Here is a 17,639-nt window from a genome sequence, read left to right on the forward strand (position 1 = left end):
GGCGCCGCGGCTCACTAGGCTAATCCTCCGCCTTGCGGCGCCGGCACCCCGGGTTCTAGTCCCGGTCGGGGCACCGATCCTGTCCCGGTTGCCCCTCTTCCAGGCCAGCTCTCTGCTGTGGCCAGGGAGTGCAGAGGAGGATGGCCCAAGTCCTTGGGCCCTGTACCCCATGGGAGACCAGGAGAAGCACCTGGCTCCTGCCATCGGATCAGCGCGGTGCGCCGGCCGCAGCGTGCCTACTGCGGCGGCCATTGGAGGGTGAACCAATGGCAAAAGGAAGACCTTTCTCTCTGTCTCTCCCTCACTGTCCACTCTGCCTGTCAAAAAAAAAAAAATCTCAAGTAAGCATATTACTATGAAAAATAAGAATAATGCAAAATTAATAGAAAGATGGAGCTGGCTTCGTGGCACAGCAGGTTAAGATACCTCGTGCAACCCTGACATCCCGTATGGGCACCGGTTTGAGTCCCCCAATTTGTTCCACTTCCAATCCAGCTCCCTGCTAATGCACTTGGGAAAGTAGCAGAAGTCCAAGTGCTTAGGTCTGTACCCACATGGGAGACCCAGATGGAGTTCCAGGTTCCCAGCCTCGGCTGGGCAGCCAGCTGGGGAGTTAACTAGAGGATGGAAAATCTCTCTGTCTCTCCCTCCCCCTCTCTCTAACTCTGCCTTTCAAATAAATAAATAAATATTTTTAGAAAAATTGATAGAAAGCATAAAACTCAGAGTAAAAATAAATGAAAGACTAAAAAGTTAAAAATGAAAGAAACAGAGAACTGATTATTTGAAAAGACAAACAAAATTAACAAACTCAGCTACATTAACTAGGAAAGAGAGAGAAGATTCAAATGGCTAACAATCACACTGAGTGGGGGAAAGCTTAAGGCTTTCTCTCTAAGATCTAGAACAAGACAAACATGTCTACTTTCATCACTTTTATTCAAAATAGTACTAGAAGATCAAGCCAGAGCAATTAGATAAGAGAAATAAAGGATATCTAAATTAGCAAGGTGGCAGTAAAATTGTCACATGACATGATCTTATATAAAGACAACTTCAAATAATTAGGACTAATTTTAAAAACTCAGCATAGTTGTATAAATTCAACATACAAAAATCAGTAGTGTTGTTATATGCCAATACTTAATTATCTGAGAAAGAAATAAGAAAGTAATCCCATTTCCAACAGCTACCCAAAAAACCCTTATGAATAAAATTAATCAAAGATGTGAAAAATCTCTACAATGCAAACTATAAATCACTGATGAAAGAAATTAAAGAATGCACAAAGAAATGGAAAGACATCTGTGTTAATGGACTGGAGAAATCAATATCATTTAAATATGCATATTACTCAAAGCAATTTATAGATTCATGAATACCTATCAAAAAATCAATGCCATTTTTCACAGAACTAGAAAAACACCATTAAAATTTATAGGAACCAGGAAAGACTTGAACAGACAAAAAAATCTTGAGCAAAAAAAAACAAACAAACAAACAAAAAACATTACACTACCTGATGTTAAAATATATTACAAAGCTATAGTAATTAAAACAGCAAGCTGTCAACATAAAATCAGACCCAGCAACCAATGGGACATGACTGAGAGCCTAGTAGTAAACCTAAAAAGCTTCAGGTAATGGATTTTTGACAAAGGTGTTAAAAACACACATTAGGAAAAGGACAACCTTTTCAATAAGTAGTGAAAAATTCCTTGTGTTAAGCCACCATCTGCAATGACAGCATCCCATATCAGAGTGCCAGTTCAAGTCCCAGATGCTCCATTTTTTTAAAAAAATATTTATTTATTTGAAAGTCAGAGTTACACAGAGAGAGAAGGAGAAGCAGAGAGAGAGAGAGGTCCTCCATCTGCTGGTCTATTCCCCAATTGGCAGCAACAGCCAGCTGGAGCTGTGCCGATCCAAAGCCAGGATCCTGGAGCTTCTTCCAGGTCTCCCATGTGGGTGCAGGGGCCAAGGACTTGGGCCATCTTCCACTGCTTTGCCAGGCCATACCAGAGAGCTGGATTGAAACTGGAGCAGCCAGGACTCGAACCTGCACGTATATGGGATGCCGGCACTGCAAGTGGCGGCTTTCCCCACTGTGTCACAGCGCTGGCCCAGCAGCTGCTCCACTTCTAATACAGCTTCCTGCTAATGTGCCTTAGAAGGCAGAAGATGGTTCAGGTGCCTGTGACCCTACCATCCATGTGAGACACCAAGATGGAGGTCCTGGTTTCTGGCTTTGGCCTGGTCCAGATCTAGTTGTTCTGTCTCTCCCTCTCTATTACTCTGCCTTTCAAATAAAGAAGTCTTTTTTAAAAAAATAGTTCATTCCTTTTTTATTACTGAGAAGTATTCTAACACTTTTATTTATGTGGTTACCTGTTGATCAACATCTGGGGGCCACTGCTGTGGTATATTGGGTAAAGCTGCCTCCTGCAGTGCCGGTATCCCATATGGGCGCAGGTTCGAGTCCTTGCTGTTCCACTTCCAATCCAGCTCTCTGCTGTGGCCTGGGAAAGCAGTAGAGGATGACTCAAGTCCTTGGGTCCCAGCACTTTCGTGAGAGGCCTGGAAGAGGCTAGTGGCTCCTGGCTTCGGATCAGCCCAGCTCCGGCTGTTGCGGTCATTTGGGGAGTGAGCCAGCGGATGGAAGACCTCTCTCTCTCTGCTTCTGCCTTTCTGTAGCTCTACCTTTCAAATAAATACATTAAAAAAGGTCGACATCTGAGTTATTTATGGATTTAGCTTATGAATAAAGCTGCTATTGACATTCACTTTCATCTCCCTTAAATAAATATCTAGCAATGGGGTTTCTGGGTCATGCAATACATGTTTAACTTAAGAGAATACCAAATTGTTTTCCAAAATGGTTGTAGCATTTTACTTGTCTACTAGAAATATATAAAAGTTCTAGTTACTTCATATCCAATCAACATATAGTATTGTCCAACAGTCTTTTTAAGGTTAGCTACTCTAATGAGTGTGTAGTGGCACTGTATTATGGTTTTAATTTGCCTTTTCCTGATGACTAATAATGTTGAGAATCTTCTCATGTGCTGTTTGGTCATGGATCTCTCTTTTTGTGGAATGCTTGTTCAACTAGTCATTTTCTTTTTTCTTTTTTTTTTTGTTTGTTTGTTTGTTTGTTTGTTTTTGACAGGCAGAGTGGACAGTGAGAGAGAGAGAAACAGAGAGAAAGGTCTTCCTTTACCATTGGTTCACCCTCCAATGGCCGCCACGGCCGGCGCACCAGGCTGATCCGAAGCAAGGAGCCAGGTGCTTCTCCTGGTCTCCCATGCAGGTGCAGGGCCCAAGGACTTGGGCCATCCTCCACTGTCCTCCTGGGCCACAGCAGAGAGCTGGACTGGAAGAGGGGCAACCGGGACAGAAACCAGCACCCCAACCGGGACTAGAACCCGGTGTGCCAGCACTGCAGGCGGAGGATTAGCCTATTGAGCCGCGGTGCTGGCCATCATTTTATTTTCTTATTATTGAGTTTTAGAAATTATTTATAAATTTCAGATACCAGTATACTTGCAGGAGCATATGTTGAAATATTTTCTTCTAAATTGTCTATGGTCCTTTTGTCTTATGAAAACTAACTAAAGAGCAGAAATTTTAAATTTGGATAAAGTCCAAATTATTTTTTTCTCTTTTGGATTGTGCTTTTTCTTCCTATATAAGAAACCTTTGCCAACCCCAAATCACAAAAATATTCTCCTATTTTACTGTAGAAGTTTTACAATTTTAGCTTTGATGTTCAGGTCTATGATCATTTTGAGAAAATTTTTGAATAGTTTGTATAGTTTTTTCTCTCAGAATCAAGGTTCATTTTTTTCCAAATAGAAACAAAATAGTTACAGAGGCATGTACTGAAAAAAATTACTCTTTTCTCATTGAGTTAGTTACCTTGACATTTTTGTCCAAGGTAATTAACCATATAAATCTATTATTGGATTCCTTCTATGTTCTATTAATTTATAAGCTTATTCTTTGTGGTCATATTTTAAAACTGCTGTCATATGCTACATCCAACAGGAACAATTCACATCACCTGGTCCAGGTTTCTGGGACATGAAACTCTGGCTCCCACTCACTAAATTCCTCTTCTCTTAGGAAAAAAAAAACAGAGACCACAAAAGTAATTTCAAAAATTAGTTATGCAGAGGAGTTAAGGGAGAAGAAAAGAGATTACTATCTTATTGCTAAAGTTCTAGGTATTCAAATAAACTTAAAGAAATGAAGAAAAGAAAATGGGGACAGACATTGGAACACAGTTGGTGGAGCCACCACTTGTGAAACCAGCGTCCACAAGGCCGGCGCCGTGGCTCAACAGGCTAATCCTCTGCCTTGCGGCGCCGGCACACCAGGTTCCAGTCCCGGTCGGGGCGCCGGATTCTGTCCCGGTTGCCCCTCTTCCAGTCCAGCTCTCTGCTATGGCCCGGGAGTGCAGTGGAGGATGGCCCATGTCCTTAGGCCCTGCACCTGCATGGGAGACCAGGAGAAGCACCTGGTTCCTGGCTTCGGATCAGCGCAGCGCGCTGGCCGCGGTGGTCATTGGAGGGTGAACCAATGGCAAAGGAAGACCTTTCTCTCTGTCTCTCTCTCTCACTGTCCACTCTGCCTGTCAAAAAAAAAAAAAAAAAAGAAAAGAAAAGAAATAAAGAAACCAGCGTCCACGTCTGAGTGCCTGGGTTCAAGTCCTGCTTCCACTTCCAATCCAGCTTCCTGCTAGTACACCTGGGAAGATAGCAGATGGTGGTTCAAGTACTTGGGTCCCTGCCACGTACTTGGGTCCCTGCCACCCACATGGGAGACCCACGTGGAGTTGCTAGCTTGCTGGCTCTCTCTCACTCTCACTCTTGCTCAGCCTTTCAAATACAAATAAATAAACATATAAATAAATAAATACATTTAAAAAGAAAAGCAGGTGAATTTCAGGGTACATCCCCAGCCTTAAAGGGGGAAAACTGTGATCCTTACAACTATGAGTAAAGTGGGAACACATCTCATTTTTTAATATTGCAATATGACAGTGGATCCTGATTCAAACAGAATCCCCTCTGTGAGTCTGTCATCATGCCTTTCTAAAGGAACCATAAATTATTTTCTTCTCAGAAGAACATTTTACTTCATGATTTTTTTCTTGCAAAGTACCAGTTTAAATGTTTATAATTTGTCATAAGTAAGTTTGCATAAGATATTGTATCACAGCTTTCTATTTCTCAAAACTAACTGCTTCAGGAAAGTCTGATTTATTAGAAGTTGGAACCAGTTTGCCAAATCAACAGGTTGATCTCTAGTACAGAGCTCTAGAGGTTATTATGAGATTTAATGTTAATACTTTGTTTATTGCTTTGGGGTCTGCTTGCTCGAAGTAGTAATCTTCAGTGAAAATAGTTGGCAATGCAAAAACAAGTATGCTCACTAGTTTTAAAAATCATATTATTTAAAAAAAACTCTGATCTAAAATGAGGTATAAAAAGTTTAGTAATTGTTCATACCAAACAGATTCTTGGTGGTTTTGCCAAAAAAAAAAAAAAACAGACAGAATATTTGGCTTTTTCTACCACAGATACTTTCCAACGTCTGTTTCTCCATCATTGAGTATGGCAAGGCAAATAGAAAAATTAAGGTCAAATGAGGAAAACCAGCAAATGGTTTCTATCTGGCTTCCCTCTTGGACCACCAATTGGCAAACATCATTAAAAAAAAACTGTACCAGAGATAAATGATAGGGTAAAAGTACATTTTTGACCCTGAGCCCAGGCTCTCGTAAAAGAAGCAGGCCTAAGATTTATAGGAAATGATGTGGGAATGAATTCAAAGAGTGGAAGAATCACAAATTGCTTTTCCATTTAGCTAAAAGAAACGCCACGCTTAAAAAAAAAAAAAATGGTGGTATCTCTTTTTCTCCTGCATTTGCACTCTGTTTAATAATTTTACTCCTCAATCCCAAAGTCTTCGAGTAGACCAAGTACCTAAAAACTGAATCAGACATGTAGATCACAGCAAATCATTTGCACGTAATAAATATGTATATATATGCCATTGATAGAATAAAGGGAGGTCTATATAAATTATCTCAAACTGTTCATTTTTGGATGCCTTGTACTGATGAGAAAAACTCCGTTAACTAAGCGCCAATTAGCATTTTTACTAAGTACTTCAGTTAGGTACCTAATGTGTTATTAACACGGCATGTATCAAAACACATAATTACTTATTAATAAATTCAAGAACGCCACCCTGGTGACCTAGGAAGAGAGTAGAATCGGAAATGAGCCTCACTTCCATCTTCCCCCGCACAAAAGGATGAGGAACTGACTGGGCTGTGACTGGCAGCTGTAGGGGTCCCAGGTTGCAAGAGAGCGTCTGGACGCAGAGAACGGGAAAGACAGCAGGGGTGGGAAAGGCTGCAAGCGGCGGATAATTTTCCCTCGAACGAAGAGACAGCTGCCAAAGTGAAGAGCGAAAAGCCTTGGCGCTTCATGGGTTTTCTTGAGGCGTAGGAGCAAAAAAGTAAAGAGAGAAGGCAGCGAGGCAGAATCGAGGCCTTGGAAGGCCCACATGGATCCTATAAACATTTTGACCAGGGGTGTGCCATTCTACCCCGAGTTAACATCAAAAGAACTAAGGCACAGAAGTAGACAGAGGAGAAGGGCCGCAGCGGGAGCGGCAGAGCGGGGCAGCTGCGGGCAGAATCCCGCACGCACCTGCACCGCGGTCCCGGTGCTGACGGAAGCCACGGGCGCGGCCCGGGGACCCCATTCACGTTGGTGACTCAGGGACCCGTGCGCGGCCACAGCACAGAGTCTCCACCCCACTTACGAGGTCGCGACTACAGGGCGGGGAGGCTGGTGTGTGCGTTTTACGGAATTAGCCGTGCGTGCGAGAAAATCCAGGGCACAGCCAGGAGGAAAGGAACCGTCCCGGCGGCCACTGAGCCGGCTCTCGGCCCGGACTCTTTTCCCGACGCAGCCGCCAGGTGGCGCGCTCAGCACGTTGCTGCTAGCAGTGCGGCGGGGGCCGCTGGGCTGGATGCCGGTCGCCTTGGAAACCGCGGGCGCCGCGGCGGCGACGGCGGCGTCGGCGGCGACAGCGGAGGAGCGGGTAGGCCCGGCCGGCTCCTGGGACCCTGGAGCGCCCTGCAGGCCCAGAGTCCTGTGTCCGCGCCTGGAAGCGGTCGAGGGGATATCGGGAGGCCTGGCCCCGACTCCTTCCTACCCGACCCTGAAGACTTTATGAGACTCCTCCCGCCTTCCCCGCGCCTCAGCATCCCTATCTCCACCGGCCTGGGGTTGCTGGGCCCCCAGTTAGGTCTGAGGTCGCGCCTCATGGTTTCCTCCTTGGGGCGCCTGGACCGTTAGGCGCTGCTGGGCGGGGTTCTCACTGGTTTTCCCCTCTTAACCACCCAGAGTGGGAAGCAGACTTTGTTGAAGCTGAGCAGAATCTTAACCCACCTCTCTTTCAGCCTTGCAGTGCAACTCTTGAATGCGTTGCTTCTCAGTCTTCCTAGGTCTGCTCTAAGGTTTGTAGCCTTCACGGCGCCCATCTCACAGGCTCTAGCAGCAGTAGTTGCTCAGCGAACTACTAAAGTCGCTCCTCTTCTCCGCGGTAAGGGAGGTGTCGGTTACCTGGTGTCAGCAATTCAAAATTCCAGTGAGACACTTCGAGAAATTAACAATTTTTAAGTTGAAAATAACTTATTAGAGTATATTGTTAAAGTTGTTCTGTTTTCTTAGCTATTCCCATGTGTGCCTAATTTATAGATGAGACTTTATTATAGGTGTGAATGAATAGTAAAAACATACAGCCAATGAAGTTTTCAGTACTATCCAGGGCTTAAGGCCATCCACTGGGGTCTTGGAATGAATACCTGTGCGTAAGGGGGCCCTACGGCAATCCCTGCATTTGTAGGGGGCTTTATTATTTCACAGTTTTCCCAAAGCCTCATTAATAACCCTAACAGGACGTAGGGAACATGGGGGAAGCACCTGAGGATCACAGAGTTTTTATCTCAGTGGAGGAGCTAGGACTTGCTCAGTCTTGTTTCTCTTCCCGGTCCGGTGATCGCGTTTTGAGTGAGGACTGTACAGAGGCTCCCACCTTTGTGCACAGCAGCACGATGTTTCCCTGCGGAGGGCTCTTGCCAGGTGCCCAGTGTGCCGCTGAGGGCCTTTCACCTTCACACTGCCAGCCACACAGTGCCTTCAGCTCCTTGCCCTGGATGCTGTACGTCTTTCTAAAGGGAACACTGGGTGGTTTATTCTATGAATTTGTTAGATTATTTTGTTGTATAGTACTTTGCTTCCTCCCCCTTCTTATCCCATAAATTCTCTGCTGGGCAGAGTTGTTAAGAAAATGGTTAGGTGATTAGGTTAGGAAAAGATGCCCCGCAAAGCCGAAAAAAAAAAAAAAATGATTGAAAAGATCGCTGTGAAGGCAAAGAAGGTTAATAGTAAGCTGCTGCTTATCAGTGCGTGTGATCCTTGCCCCCGGATTCCCCTGCTGCCACCTCCCAGGCCTCGCTCCAGCACATCCTCATATTCACTGCTGCTCTTGGAAGGCAGGGAGGAGCCTTGTTGTTCTCCTTCACTATCAGAATACAAAAGTATTACATGCGGTTCTATTCCTCATAATATTTTTGTGGCTATATTTCTTTTCTCTTTTGACCTTTCTAACAGCAAGAGTTGGAAAAGTGTAGTTCTGGTTACTAAAGAAGTTAATTTAATACATTGCATTTTAAACTATTTGTTATTAGCAATTCTGTATCGGAAGATAGGCCAATTTTAAAGCTAAGAAACCAGTATAATTTGGGACCTACAGTTCAGAAATGTACCGCTGACTAAAGATTTAAATTGGTAAGAGAATACATGATAATACAGTGGACATCACCCATTATCAACTCCAAGTCGAAAATATCATTCATGAGAAAAAGTTTTAACATATGTACAAACTGGATGAATTTTACATTTAACACTAGTTGTTTCGGGCTACCCACATATCCTTTGTAAAAAGAGGTCTGAAAACTCATTAAATTTTTAGATGGTATTGTCATTACTGAAAGGCTTTAAGTGAATTCAGTTTCTTTTTAACAGGTGCAGGAGAGCATTTTTAATTATATTAAAGTATGTTCTGGTGTCACTGAAAATTTGAGTTTAAAGGTACCTTTACTTTCCAAATTTAGGAAATTTGAATAAATGAGTAGGGTCATTGGTAAAGACAATGTGTGCGCCTTACTTGCATGTTAATCATTCAAATCAAGTATTACATCTAGTTTTTATCTGTGGGAGATGCTGCCTATGCTGTGAAGCATATATTTTTTAATTCCCAATGATGAATGCTTATTGAACTAGTTGTTATTTAGCAGTAAACGACGTATATTTTTCTGAAGATGAGTGTCATGAATGTTTTTGCATATGTGTGTGTATTTCAGCCTTGTAGTTAAAATTATAGTGAGGGCTGTGCCTTTTAATTTGGAGTCTTTTTTTAAAGTACTACATTACTACTATATCTAGTAGAGACTTATGCAAGATGATAGCTAGTTAATGGCTGAGCCAAGACTAGACCTCAGCACTACCAACACCCATATAGAGATCCTTTAATCACATTGGATTCCTGTCCCCTAATGGAATCTTATTCAGAATTTCTTTCTTTAAGAATTATTATTTATTTATTTATTTGAAAGAGGGGCGGGGAGAGAGAGATATATATTTTCCATCCACTGGTTCACTCTTCAAATGATGGCAACCGCTGGAGCTGGGCTAGGCCAAAGCCGGGAGCCCAGACTCCATCCAGGTCTCTCTTGTGAGTGGCAGAGGCCCAAGTATTTGGGCCATATTCCACCTCTTTACCAGCCACATTATCAGGGAGCTGGATCAGAGGCAGAGCAGCCAGAACTTGAACCACCACTCAGATAAGGGATGCCAGTGTCACAAAGTGCCGTCTTAACTTGCTGCAACATGTCAGCCCATTATTCAGATCTTGTCATTATTAATATTATCAGGTAAATACCTTCTACTTTAATCTACACTTACATAAAACATTCAGTAACAAGCATAAGGATCCATATTGTGTGCCCAGGAAGGTATTTAGTGCCATACTGCCATTCTTCCCTGGCTCCATGAGACTATTCAAGGAGGCTTCAGGTTCCTGGTGACTCCACAAAGTCATGAGAAGAGGTATTAGGAGCTGCTGAGATATTAAACCATGGTCCTGAGTTTGTGTCGGCAGGGACATGCTCTGTTGGGTAATTTTTGCAGCATCAAAGCACTACGGGTTAATAGCACATTTGAAGATAGTGATATCCCATATCCCTCTTTACTAAGTAGACTTTTTTAAATAGAAAACTTTTATTTAATAAATATAAATTTCAAAAGTACAACTTTTGGATTATAGCAGTTCTTCTCCCCCATAACCACCCTCCCACCCACAAACCATCCCATCTCCTACTCCCTCTCCCATCCCATTCTTCATTAAAATTCATTTTTAATTATCTTTATATGCAGATGATCAACTCTATACTAAGTAGACTTTTACTTTTCACTGAGAAGCATCGGGGGAGTGGTTTGGGAAACATTTTCAGACAGAAAGTGATTATGGAGTGGCCTGGAAAGGCTGGAGACCTGAGTCTTTCAAACCCCAGTTACTCAGTGCCCTCACTCCATGGTGTAGGTTGTAAGTGCCCAAGCCGAGCTGGGAGAGGAAAGACACACACGAGCGCAGGAGAGAGGTCACATTCTGGGTGAAGATCTCCGTAGCGCTGTCTGCGTGATTTCACCAATGTCTTTTTAAAGTTGCTCATTATTTTTTTAAACTTCCGCTGCCAAATGCTTCTTTGTTCTGAGTAGGGATCTTGCCTCTTCTGTGTTCTCTAACTGAGGGCCAGGTAAAGTGCCATGTGCAGAGCAGGCACTGAACAGATGTTTGCAGTGACTGGCAGACAGACTGGACGTCCCTTTGTCAGGAATTAGCCTAACTGTAACCTTCCAGGGACATAGTAACATTTACTTTGTGAATGTTTCTCCAGAATTCTCACCCTTTCCTGAGGTAGAAAACCTCTGGGTGGGCAGGAACTGTAAGTTTTTCTAAATGTTTATGAAAGTCCCCATTGTTTGCAGGACATTATCAAATGCAGAAGTACACATTGAGGTACTATAATTAGCTCACTGCAGAAATACAACTGTTAAGCAGACCTTCGAATTGGCTTGTACTCATTTTCTTGACAGTGTGTGAAACAATGGATCTGAATATAGTCTATGCATAAATCATTTATGCTTTAATGGATCAACATTTTCACTTATATTTTATTAAAGTCCTTTGCTATAAGCTGAGGTTAGGAAACTAATTATACATTAGTCAGAGAGTTAGAAACTAAGAGCCAGGTAACTGAGGTAATTGAGCAAGATGAGGTCATTTTTCCTCCAACGCCAGATGGATACCACAGGTGGGGACCATAACACTTGATCTCTTCCATATGACTCAGAAAGAGATTAATGTTGACATTTGTCTTAACTTTAAATAAGAGACGTTATAACACAATCACTATTAAGTAGTAAGTTATTCCTTTAAAATAAAACATTTGTCTGCATGCTTTTTGTGCAACAGCCAAGTTAAAAATTCTAACCCTAAAGTAGAAAATAATAAAAAATTCAACTCCCGATCTGACACAAAAGAACAATTTTTTTCTTAGTTGATAATTTTCTGTAACTGTGATGTTATAATGATGACACGTTTTAGTATGGAGGTTGTTGAATTAGTCTCAATACTTTGAGAAGACTGATACCCTGTCTTCATATTTTGAATCTTTTAAATTTAAATCTTCATATTTTAAATCATTTTGTGTGTCACCTGTGTGCTTTTCAGTTGAAAAGTATTTGCATTCATATATAGTTGAATTTGTTTGCATCCAGAGATGTGCACGCTTGGCTAGAAAAGTCTCAGACAAAGAGATATGGGTGTATGAGTAACATGTATATAGAGAAGTATGTTTTCACTTCAGTAAGTTTTTCCACTGTGGATCTGAATGGTCTGTGTAGATTTACGTAAGTTGCCAACTGAGTGATCCACATTAACCATGGCAAACCTCATGGATTGGTCTTGCCACATATCATTGCCCTTGGCAGCAGACAGACATTCTCTGTTTTCTGGTTACCTGGAATGTGAAGAAGCATGATCTGAAACTATAAACGAAGAGAAAAAGGAAGACTTGTAATAATGATGAGCTCTTTCTATGTGTCAGTCCCTATGCTAGAAGCATTAAATATTAGCTTATTTAATCTTTACAGAAGCTCTTAGAGTAAGATTGTTATGGTTCTTACCTTACAGATGATGGACAAAGAGTTCAAAGGGATTAAGCAAACAAAAAGTAAAAACAAGACAGGCTATCTGAGGGAGCCAAATTGCCTACCATCAAAGCACTCAGGTGCCCATAGAAAATAGGTGGCAGATCTAGAATCAAAACACTTATCTGCCTGATTAATTCAGTCACGCACTAATGTATTCACTTGACCAGAATTTACTGTGTGTCTATTGTGCTAGGATAGGAAATATGGCAATGCACAAGAATGATATCATGTCCACTCGCAGGAGTTTCCAGCCATTTAAGCTAATAATTACAAAGGTTATGTTCTTCCTGCTACTGTGACAAACTACAAATACATTGACTCACAGTTAGGCACTGATGCTTTTGAGATTAATGGAAATAAAAGATAAAATTCTTTTAAAAAAGACTACTCGGGGCTGGCGCCGTGGCTCACTTGGTTAATCCTCCGCCTGTGGCGCCAGCATCCCATATGGGCGGCGGGTTCTAGTCCCAGTTGCTCCTCTTCCAGTCCAGTCTGCTGTGGCCCAGGAAGGCAGTGGAGGATGGCCCAAGTGCTCGGGCCCCTGCACCTGCATGGGAGACCAGGAGGAAGCACCTGGCTCCTGGCTTTGGATCGGCACAGTGTGCCAGCCGTAGTAGCAATTTTGGGGGTGAACCAATGGAAGGAAGATCTTTCTCTCTGTCTCTCCCTCTCACTGTCTATGACTCTACCTGTCAAATAAAAAAATAAAAAAATTTAAAAAAAGACTACTCTCTGGGGCCAGTGCTGTGGTGCAGTGTGTTAACGTCCTGGCCTGAAGTGCTGGCAACCCATATGGGCACCAGTTCTAGTCCCGGCTGCTCCTCTTCTGATCCAGCTCTCTGCTATGGCATAGGATAGCAGTAGAAGATGGCCCAAGTCCTTGGGCCCCTGCACCCACATGGGAGACCCAGAGGAAGCTCCTGGCTACTGGCTTTGGATCGGCGCAGCTCTGGCCGTTGTGGCCATCTGGGGAGTGAACAAGCGGATGGGAGACCTCTCTCTCTGTCTCTACCTCTCTCTCTGTAACTCTGACTTTCAAATAAATAAAATAAATCTTAAAAAAAAAAAGACTACTCTCTGTAAAGTATACCTTAGTTTGTAAACCAAATCCATGAAGTACTTCTGATTACCATAAACATCTGTGGACAATGTGTCTGTATTTTCCCTTTTAAAAATTTCCTTGATTTTTATTACATGTAAAAGGAATGAAGAGTTATTGTTATTATGACATTATTATCATTGTAAGTCTCTAATCCATTTCAAAAAACACATCAGTGTTTGTGTTTATTTGCTCTTTATAACAACCCTGGCCAAACAATTCTTTAGATCCTAGTGCTAATTCGTTTGTATCCTAGCTTCTTGGTGCACATAGAAAATTGTGGTCTACTTTTGTTTCAATTGTCAAAAACATAATAGACATCTCTTGAGCTGCAGCTGTGTGTACTGCTCTCTGTCAAACACTGCGGAGAAATAAAACTATTGAAAAAGTTCATTCCTGTGCCCTAAGGGAGCGTGGTAGAGGCAACAGACGTAGATGGATAGCATGAGAGTGAGGCTGTTAGAACGGTTTGGGTGGAAGGAATGTTGTACCAGGGCTAAACATGAAACTCACCAGACTGAAAAATCCAATTGATTCATTATGTTCCAGCATTGTGGTTGATGTTATATCTGGGGACACAGAAGCAGTGAGGATAGAAAAACTAGCTTTAAATTAAGTCCCAGGGGTCTTAGCTAGAGTAAGCACAAGTAGACTGACACAGAGAATGTATTCACTTTTCCTATGTCTCTTTTCTAAACAGGTATTTCTTTAATAGCTAAGCAGCACAATGGAAACCACGGGGAAAGCAAATAAAAAAGATACACAAGAGAAGCCAAAGGAAACCAAACTGCCTACTAGTGAAGCCCTTCTAGACTATCAGTAAGTTTATATTCTTTTTTTTTTTTCCTTTCAGGAAACTACATTCTCTTCTTGATGGTTTTTCTGACATAATGTACACAATCCTTTGTTTGGAATTCCTCTGACATAGTGCTCTTGCTTCTGTAATTATTTATAGAAGCAGAGCTGTGGCGTAGTGAAAGTAGCACAGCTTTGCTGTCAATAAAACCTGGGCTCACAAGGGAGGGATACATACATCAATTAAGAGATCTACCATGATTCTTTGCTAGGTGCTTTCCACATTTTATCCAGCTTACTTTGCCCTCAAATCCACAGTTGATCCATTGTCAATCTCAGTGACAGCCTGCTCTGGAAACAGGACCCTCCAGGCAGAACTCTGACTCTACCACTCCTAAGGTGTCCAGTCCTGGGGAGGTCCCCTAACCCTCTCTGTACTCCTGTTGGGAAAACTATGAAAGGAAAAAAAGATGGATTTGATAATGATAGTAACTACAAGGTAGAGTTACCGGGAGAGTTAAATCTGTTCTTATTTGTAAAATACTTATGTTCTAACAATAACAAGCACTAAAATTTATGTTCTAATACACAGTTTTAAAGTTAACAGATAATTAGAAGGGTGATAGGAACTATGTGAATGTATTTTTTTGTATTTTTATTCACAGTAATTATACATATTTATGGGCAGCAATGTAATATTTCAACATATGTATGCAATGTGTGGCAATCAAAACATGGTAGTCAACATTTTCCCTTAAGATTCATGAATTTATTTAAAAGACAGAGGTATAGAGAGAAGGGAGAGAAAGAGAGAGACAGAGAGATCCTCCATCTGCTAGTTCACTCCCCAAATGGCCACAATAGCCAGGGCCAGGCCAAGCTAGGGACTTATAGCTTCCTTCCATTTTTTTCTCCTTCTTCTCCTCCTTCTCCTTCTCCCTCTCCCCCTCCCCCCTCCCCTTCCCTTCCCCTGCTCCCTCCTCCTCCTCCTCCTCCACTCCCCCTTTTCCTCCCCCCCCCCTTATTTTTTTTTCTTCCTTGTGTCCTAGGACAGCTGCATCACCCAACAGGTCGAGGTGGCCACAGCACCCCAGTATGCTTCTCTGGCAGATGAAAGAACCACTCACTGGGGGTCTGCAGCCAGGTACAGAGTGAGTCTGCGAAGGGACTTAACTCCTTCCATCTGACTCTGATTTACATATGACATTTCGTTGTTAAGACTCATGTACCAGGCCGGCTCCGCGGCTCACTAGGCTAATCCTCCACCTACAGCACCGGCACACCGGGTTCTAGTCCCAGTCGGGGCGCCGGATTCTGTCCTGGTTGCTCCTCTTCCAGGCCAGCTCTCTGCTATGGCCCGGGAGTGCAGTGGAGGATGGCCCAAGTCCTTGGGCCCTGCACCTGCATGGGAGACCAGGAGAAGCACCTGGATCCTACCTTTGGATCAGCGTGGTGTGCCGGCTGCAGCGGCCATTGAAGGGTGAACCAATGGCAAAGGAAGACCTTTCTCTCTGTCTCTCTCTCTCTCTCACTGTCCACTCTGCCTGTCAAAAAAAAAAAAAAAAAAGACTCATGTACCTCCAAATGGAGATGATGCACCCAATAGCTGCCAGGAGAACAGAGGGGGATTGGAAGCATAACCACACTCTTGTGCTAGGTACATATTTTTAAAGGCTTTTGAAACTATAGCATAGTCCAGTAGTGGATATGAAACAGCATTCATTAATGTGGTTTGGGCTCACTGCATTGTATTATTGGTGACTTCTCCACCACCTGTGTACATAATAGCTTCCTGGCTTACCTCTTAAAATACTGTTGTATTTTAAATGATTCGTGGTCATTTATACAAAAGAAGAAAAGGAAATGCCCTTTACTTAATGTTTCATTTCTGATACATTCCAACTTGCATTATTTCTAAGTGGATACACATCAAAGCCAAGTGAGTCAGAGAGAATTATGTTTAATATTAAGAACTTAGAGGGGTCGGTGCTGTGGCGTAGTGGGTAAAGCCACCACCTGCAGTGCCAACATCCCATATGGGCGCTGGTTGGGGTCCCGGCTGCTCCACTTCTGATCCAGCTCTCTGCTATGGCCTGGGAAAGCAGAAGATGGTCCAAGTCCTTGGGCCCCTGCACCTGCGTGGAAGACCTGGAGGAAGCTCCTGGCTCCTGGCTTCAGATCAGCACAGCTCTGGCCATTGCAGCCAACTGGGGAGTGAACCAGCTGATGGAAGACCTCTCTCTCTCTCTCTCTCTCTCTCTGCCTCTCCTTCTCTGAGTAACTCTAACTTTCAAATAAATAAGTCTTAAAAAAAAAAACTTGGAGACAAAATTAGACTATTTTCTGTGTTTTATTCCAACTAATAAATAGTAAACCCATTGAAAGCTTCTGAACCTCAGCTATTAGCACATGGGTAGGTATTTTAATTTGTAAATGTCTTGGAAATAGATAGCTCAGTGTCTATTCCCAAATAAAACAAAAATGTACTTCATTCATGTACTCATTGAACAAGTACTTGAGTGTTTACCAAGTGCAAAACAAGTGCTGGATATTGGAATACAAAAATGAACAGGACAAGATAGTTCCTGCCCTGATGAAACATAGAAGTCAGACATTAAGTAACTAATTCAAGCTTTCTAAAAAGTATATAGCTATTAAGGAAGGTACCATGAAAGAAAAGTGGAAGGTGCTATCTAATGGTGAAACCAAAGGGCTTGACCTAGTCAGAGCAATTAGGTAAAGATGGAGGCCATGTTTGAGCTGATCTTTGGAAGAACAGTTGTTATTGAAACACACAGAGTAGTGGAAAGAACTGTTTCTGGAAAAAAAGACTAGGATGGGAAACAGCTTATCAAAGTCCAGGAATCAAGAGAGGGAGAGGGAGAGAGAGGGCAAGAACACACAGGTGATTAGGCAAAAGTCAATTCAAAACACTTGAAACTTGGGAATGGGGAGCCATTTATTGTAGGAATATAAGGTTGAAAATGGGGAGCCTGTGATGTCAATGACTAGGTCTTTGTTTAAGATATTTGTTTTAAACCACATTCTGAGAAGATCCATCTCCTCCTTGAGAGACTACAAATGTATGCATATGGGTTTTTGTTTGTTTGTGTTTAATTAATTAACTTGAAATGCAGAGGGAGAGAGAGAGAGAGAAAGAGAGAGAGAGAGAGAGAAGAGAGAGAGAGAGAAAGAGAGAGAGAGAGAGAGAGAGAGAGAGAGAGAAATCTTCTGTCCACTGGTTCACTCCCCAAATGCCCGCATCAGCCAGGGCTGAGCCAGTTTGAAGCAATGAGCCAGAAACTCCATTTGGGTCTCCTACGTGGAAGACAAGAGGACCAAGTCTTAGATTATCATCTGCTGCCTCCCAGGAGCATTAACAGGAA

The 17,639-nt window shown here is 42.6% G+C and overlaps 1 protein-coding gene, 1 long non-coding RNA gene and 1 other non-coding gene across 3 annotated transcripts in view; 1 reads left to right on the top strand and 2 right to left on the bottom strand.

Moving 5' to 3' along the window:
* Window positions 1-2,347: 2,347 nt before the first annotated feature.
* On the bottom strand, window positions 2,348-8,272 carry LOC133764608 (uncharacterized). Its single transcript, XR_009866456.1, has 3 exons — window positions 8,119-8,272; window positions 7,473-7,646; window positions 2,348-2,700 (listed from the first exon to the last, which is right to left on the bottom strand). It is a non-coding gene; the product is annotated as an uncharacterized LOC133764608 (long non-coding RNA).
* Window positions 8,273-14,185: 5,913 nt separating this feature from the next.
* Window positions 14,186-17,639, top strand: part of CCDC83 (coiled-coil domain containing 83) — a 44,187-nt gene continuing 40,733 nt past the window's right edge. The window contains exon 1 of the mRNA XM_062198287.1: window positions 14,186-14,277. Within this exon, the coding sequence (XP_062054271.1) occupies window positions 14,186-14,277 (92 nt within the window). The remainder of the gene's footprint in view (window positions 14,278-17,639) is intronic.
* On the bottom strand, window positions 15,290-15,414 carry LOC133764989 (small nucleolar RNA SNORA77). The gene has a single exon (XR_009866550.1). It is a non-coding gene; the product is annotated as a small nucleolar RNA SNORA77 (small nucleolar RNA).

The sequence above is a fragment of the Lepus europaeus genome, chromosome 7 (assembly GCF_033115175.1).
Source record: "Lepus europaeus isolate LE1 chromosome 7, mLepTim1.pri, whole genome shotgun sequence".
Taxonomy (NCBI): domain Eukaryota; kingdom Metazoa; phylum Chordata; class Mammalia; order Lagomorpha; family Leporidae; genus Lepus; species Lepus europaeus.